At 44.1% G+C, this 6,697-nt stretch overlaps 1 protein-coding gene across 1 annotated transcript; it reads right to left on the bottom strand.

Moving 5' to 3' along the window:
- Positions 1–4,161: 4,161 nt before the first annotated feature.
- LOC118943897 (forkhead box protein I2-A-like) lies at positions 4,162–6,274 on the bottom strand. Its single transcript, XM_036960737.2, has 2 exons — positions 5,560–6,274; positions 4,162–5,360 (listed from the first exon to the last, which is right to left on the bottom strand). Exons 1-2 carry the CDS (start codon positions 6,221–6,223, stop codon positions 4,756–4,758), a joined length of 1,269 nt encoding a protein of 422 aa, XP_036816632.2. The 5' UTR covers positions 6,224–6,274; the 3' UTR covers positions 4,162–4,755.
- Between the last annotated feature and the right edge of the window lie 423 nt (positions 6,275–6,697).

Below are 6,697 nucleotides of genomic sequence, written 5' to 3' on the forward strand. Positions count from 1 at the left end.
TACCAGGTCTATAATGTTATATCAGTAGTTTACCTGGTAGCAGGTCTATAATGTTATATCAGTACCAGGTCTATAATGTTATATCAGTACCAGGTCTATAATGTTATATCAGTACCAGGTCTATAATGTTATATCAGTACCAGGTCTATAATGTTATATCAGTACCAGGTCTATAATGTTATATCAGTACCAGGTCTATAATGTTATATCAGTACCATGTCTATAATGTAATATCGGTAGTTTACTTGGTAGCAGGTCTATAATGTTATATCAGTACCAGGTCTATAATGTTTTATCAGTACCAGGTCTATAATGTTATATCATTACCAGGTCTATAGTGTTTTATCAGTACCAGGTCTATAATGTTTTATCAGTACCAGGTCTATAATGTTTTATCAGTACCAGGTCTATAATGTTATATCAGTACCAGGTCTATAGTGTTATATCAGTACCAGGTCTATAATGTTATATCAGTACCAGGTCTATAATGTTATATCAGTACCAGGTCTATAATGTTATATCAGTACCAGGTCTATAATGTTATATCAGTACCAGGTCTATAATGTTATATCATTACCAGGTCTATAGTGTTTTATCAGTACCAGGTCTATAATGTTATATCAGTACCAGGTCTATAATGTTATATCAGTACCAGGTCTATAATGTTATATCAGTACCAGGTCTATAATGTTATATCAGTACCAGGTCTATAATGTTATATCATTACCAGGTCTATAGTGTTTTTCTGTAGTATTTTGACCAAATACATTGTCGTCCACCTCTTTCCCCTCCAACCCAACCTGATAACCTTATATCTGGGCAGAGGAAAGGACAGCTGATCTCTGGTTCTCTCTAAAGACCTTGTGTTTGAGGAAGTGACGCTTCCTTAACCCTGCTGACAAACATTCCCCAGCCACACACACACAGCCTGGTTTCTGGACCTTCTGCCATATCACATGACCAGCTTAAAAAAACGGATACTTCCTGTCCTGTCCATCTAGAGGAGAAATTGACGGGATTAAAGATTTAAAATAATCCCGTCCCAAACCTGGGTCAAACGCCACCATCCAATTATGAGGCTCCCTGCCTTTTGAAGGTGACGCAGTTGATCCTGAAACCCCTCATTATGGTTTTATATTAGCCCACTGGGCTTGGGGCTTCTATGGGGACCAGGGCCGGGTTTGGGGGATCTATGGGGACCAGGGCCGGGTTTGGGGCTTCTATGGGGACCAGGGCCGGGTTTGGGGCTTCTATGGGGACCAGGGTTGGGCTTGGGGCTTCTATGGGGACCAGGGTTGGGGTTGGGGCTTCTATGGGGACCAGGGTTGGGTTTGGGGCTTCTATGGGGATCAGGGTTGGGTTTGGGGCTTCTATGGGGACCAGGGTTGGGGTTGGGGCTTCTATGGGGACCAGGGTTGGGTTTGGGGCTTCTATGGGGACCAGGGTTGGGTTTGGGGCTTCTATGGGACCAGGGTTGGGTTTGGGGCTTCTATGTGGACCAGGGTTGGGCTTGGGGCTTCTATGGGGACCAGGGTTGGGTTTGGGGCTTCTATGGGGAGCAGGGTTGGGTTTGGGGCTTCTATGGGGACCAGGGTTGGGCTTGGGGCTTCTATGGGGATCAGGGTTGGGCTTGGGGCTTCTATGGGACCAGGGTTCGGTTTGGGGCTTCTATGGGACCAGGGTTGGGTTTGAGGACACTGGGCTTGGGGCTTCTATGGAGACCAGGGTTGGGTTTGAGGACACTGGGCTTGGGGCTTCTATGGGGACCAGGGTTGTGTTTGGGGCTTCTATGGGGACCAGGGTTGGGCTATCGAGATTGGGGCCACCCTACCTGAGACGCTCCCACCATGGCCTGGGCCGATCCCTAGCCCTGGGGGTATGGAGGCCAGGTCGGGGGCCCTGAAGAAGGCATCAGGTATGGGAGGCCCACCAGGTTGCCAGGTGACTGATATTCAATAAGGGCCCGGCCAGATGAAATTCCCCTCAGGCAGAGGGTAGTGGAGCGTATCAGGACGGAGACGTGAGATGGAGACGGTAGATCTCTGATAATTGACTAGATGGAAAACTACCGACTACCACTTCATGGAAGTGTAGCAGGGGCACATGTTATGAATGGGAGTGTGAAATGCTATCTGTATTTGCACGATTGTGGGACATCTTTGTAAAAAAAAAAAATGTTTTAAATAAATGATGAGAATTTGAAAAAAAAAAGATATTTTCTAGAGTAGCCAAGAATATGTATTTTAGCTGACATGTCGGTCCTCATAATGTGAAAGAAGATCAAATAAATGTCCACTGGTCCCGGAGAAGGGCAGGTCTCAGTCTGGTTTAGAGGAATAATTGACTTATTGTCATGTTCATTTGTTTGTGTATTTACTCCTGAATGTGTCAAGTCAAACCTGGACTTAAAGTGTGAATAGAACAGAGCGCCAGTGGATGGGCAGGGAGTTTTAATGGCAGAGCATAGGCCTACCAATAGACACATACATAAAATAGGTTCTACAATGAGTTTCTCACTGTTCAATTAATTGTTGCATGTTTATAGTTTTCTAGCTATTTTAGAGGGTTACGTATAACGTTGTAATTACACAGGACATCTATGTTCTATTTACTGGTAGGCCTACATTACAACGTTGGTGAAAGACCGGATTTTCAATTGGAAACTTGTCGCTGTGAGAACCCGTTTGAGTTTCACAAAAATACTCTTTGTTAGATAGGAAGCCCATGCTTCATGGACAACAGGAGGGAGATGTGGTCTGAGTGATATAATACGTTCCCAGATCTGGGGTCACCGAATGTTTTCATCCGAGCGCAGGAGGGGATCCCTTGGTATTGCCAGGGGCCATTGTGTCACAGCTACGGGCACGAACCTCTTGTCAATTTAGCTTTAGTCGAGACAACAGAGCGCCAGAGCGCACTGAATTATCCACCAATTAAGAGGTGTTCTCTTTAATTTACTTCCTTTGATTTCGTGCGTAACCGTAAATTGTTTCAAAATACGGACATGAGTAAGATAGCCGTTTAATGGCTTGAACATTTTTCATGGGAAAGCTCTCTCTCTCTCTCTCTCTCTGGTTATTATTGCCCACTACAGCAAAGCAGGGACAGTTATGTATCTTATTTTGTCCCATAATAGCAGGACAACTGCACATGACCAAACAATGGGTGTTACATGCTATTTTGCACTGACATGAATCGCTCGGTGGAAACGCGTCCAGGTTGATTCACGGCTCATTAGAAAAACATCGAACTATCTATCATTCTTATTTCTCACACGATGTTTAAAAAAATATATCACTCCGCGTTTTATGCTGTGAGCGATGAAACTCCCCCCAACCCCCCCGCTGAATAAACTGAAAACAGGTGTGAACTATTCAATTCCACAAGTGTCCATCTATCCATACACACCGTTAAAGAAGACCAATAGCTGAACTTCTGAACTGGGCAGAAATAAAGAGGTGATGTGTCTTGAATCTCAGCGTAAATCGGGTTTATTCAAAGCGACAAGCTGGAAAATGTCTCAGTCTCACCTACTGTTTTCATACAGTTGAGGAGGCATGAGCTAATGATCACAGAGGAAACTTCAGCGAAAGGTGAGGCCTTCGTTGTTGTAGCCTGTTACGTGAATGGACGTTATTTCTTCTTACATTCAATATAAAATATCATTGATCAATTTATGAACTGTATGGAAGCCTACTGGAACTGTATTCTCGAGTCTGAGATGGAATATCTGGCTGATTGTCTGGAAAGTTTATGAATGGAATGGAGGGAGGAGAGAGTACACGGCGGGGTGTAGGATTAATTCCAACCTCGATTAAACCTGAAATACTTCTGGTAAATAATTGTCAGTCCCATTATAAATACTGTTTGGTATTGTAAAGAGTCAGTGACCATGTTCTCCCACACCATTAACAGCTGTAGCCTATCAAATCCCACAGGCGCATTAGTGTTTTCAACGTAAACTTACAATGTAATGAGCCATAAATTAAGATTTACACGTTAATCATTTCAAGATTTTAGTGTTTATAAGTAAAAATGGAATCGTGCGTTAAAAAAAATGAAATAGAGCTCTGGTTTATTGCAAAGTTGAATATTATGGCGGATAAATATGAGACATCTTCACTTTGACAAGTCCGCTAGAAAATATGACAGAATCAATCATTTCAGATATTACATTTATTCAAAACGTTTGACAATAGGCTTAAATAAAATATACACACACACACAAACACAATTCCTTCTAAAAAAAAAAAAAGTACACAAAGTGGTCTCCAAAGAGGGCTACTAATTTAGGCTACTTAACAAAACATAAATCTGCAGTAGCAGTAGTAATAGTGTTCTATTTATAAACAAAATACAAGATCTTCCGAACGGCACTGTGACGTCATCCATACGGCCAATAGATAATAAAACAAAGGTGGAAGGAAAAGAGTACAGGTGAATGTTTACTCCAAGGCAAGACCCCATTCCAGGGCTCCAGTTGGGCATAAAAACAACAACGTTGGTCTTAATTATGCTCTTAATAAAATGCTAAGTGGAACGTAGTTTCGACCCACTTTGAATCCAGATTCAATCACGAGAAAGTTTATTTAAGACATTGCTATAACACGTTCTTATTATGAAATGCGTAACGTGAATAATAATCATGGTAATTGATGTACTCACTGAGTACTTTATACAAGAATGCCAACGAGTTGCATAATATTATCTACATATATCTGACATCATTAGGACAAGGCTTATAGCCTACTGCCTTTACACCTCGGTTCCTTCGCGGCTGTATATCAAATGATTAACACTGAAGTGGTTTGGGAGAGAGTTGGTGAGGCCCAGGCCTCCACTGTGATTGTTCTGTGCTGATGTGTAGTAGTTCATTCTATTAGCTGTGGAGAGGTGAGTGGTATCAGTGTTCAATGGCGTGATTTGAGAGGGCGAGTATGAACCAAGTCCGGACATGTTTTCTCGGGTCTGATGAGGCGACAAATCCCCCATAACATGTCCTCCTGAACCAAAGTCCCCCCTGCCCCCCTCCCGGGTAGAGCCGTTGTTACTCCCCGCCAGCATCGTGTTCATAGTGGAGACAAAGTTGTTGTAACAGGGACTGTGTTCCACAGACGGGGACGGGGATGATTTGGGCTCGGAGGAACCAGGGGAGTTCTGGAGGCTGAGAGGGGATGAACTCATGATGCTGGCCGTGTCGGAGAGCTTCAGGGCGGCAGTGTCTTCTGACTTCACCGGAAGAACAGTGTTGTTGGTGTCTCCTCCGTTCAAGTCAGCTCGTCTCTTTCTCTTTCTTCGGAAGTTGCCGTTATCGAACATTTTCTCACAGTTTGGGTCCAATGTCCAGTAATTTCCCTTTCCTATGAAAACATGAAGACAGGACACAACAGACAATGTAGGCCTGAACGAGATATCAAAGGTCATGACTGTTCTAGTCTACTGTCAGACACGTCTTACCAAAATCACATGGCAAAGGTATGACATTACAAAATGACACATTTAATAATAAGTGTAAATAATGACGAGTTAATTACAAGTACAACAGGTATTGTAACTTACCAGGATCATCGTCATCCCGGGCAACTTTCTTAAAACAGTCATTCAGTGACAGGTTGTGTCTGATTGAGTTCTGCCACCCAGCTTTACTCTTCTTATAAAACGGAAAATTCTCTGCCACATACTGATAGATGTGACTCAGCGTCAACCTCTTGTCCCCGGCGCCCTGGATAGCCATGGCTATGAGCGCTGAGTAAGAGTAAGGAGGTCGAACCATCTTGAAGAGTTCCTGCTGGCTGGAGATCGACAGCCATCCGAGGTCAGCTCCACCAAACCCCGTAGGAGGGGGCAGGAACTGCCGCTGGTTCGCTCCGTATCCAGACTGTATGTACGATGTTCCATTCAATCCCGTCAGGTATGGAGACGAGTCGATGCTCGGTCCGTTTAGCCACAGGTACGGGTTGGTGGTCGGCGAGGTGTACTCACCGAGGCCGTAGCTTGGAGGATGCGCCGGCGGCCTCTGCGGGTGGTGACCATGATGGATGTTTTGCTGGTGCTGGTACATGCTGCCGAAGTTATCGCAGTACACGGCCATATCCAGGAGCTCCTGTGCGCTGTGGTGCTGAATGGGGCTAGTCTGCGCGTTGGATGGCTGCTGTCCAAAAGCGTTCATAATCCGTTCTATTTGAGTACGAATCCTGGTATCTTCTTCTATCATCAACAACATGCGGTTCCTTTCCCAAAGCGTCTGTTTCCGTCAGTCTCTCCCGGAGGACTGAAGGCTAGACCCACGGGGAGGAGGCGTATTTAAGCGTTCCGCCTGGAGCGTCGACAGGTAAAACCCCTGTGAAAGGAACTGTCTCGAGGGTGACTCCCCCTTCTCCGTCACGCTTCAGTCGAATTGTCTTAACCGAATCTGTGCATCAATGGGAGAGATACTGGTGAGAGATACTGGCCCACTCATTAATGCCGTTTTAGGAGTTAACCTGGAGCAAGATAGGCTGAGTAATTTACCGCGCATGTATAGCCTAATAAGCATACGCAATAAAAATAGGCATTTAGGCTACAAGTTATCCAATAAAAACAGTTTTACAGTTGGCCAATCATATTTCCACTTTTACGCACGGACGCTTTTACAAATATATATCTTAAATAATAGTTTTATGAATATACCTTCACAATGTCCATATACAAAATGTAA

This window comes from Oncorhynchus mykiss, chromosome 23, assembly GCF_057628025.1.
Source record: "Oncorhynchus mykiss isolate SJ-2025 chromosome 23, ASM5762802v1, whole genome shotgun sequence".
NCBI classification, from domain to species: Eukaryota; Metazoa; Chordata; class Actinopteri; order Salmoniformes; family Salmonidae; genus Oncorhynchus; species Oncorhynchus mykiss.

What these genes read in the sequence shown, in the direction of transcription:
- LOC118943897 (XM_036960737.2), bottom strand. Translation starts at nt 6,223, where the DNA reads ATGTTGTTGATGATAGAAGAAGATACCAGGATTCGTACTCAAATAGAA. An exon ending in CCGGGATGACGATGATCCTG is followed by an intron (nt 5,361 to 5,559) that starts GTAAGTTACAAT and finishes ATGTTTTCATAG; the next exon opens with GAAAGGGAAATTACTGGACA.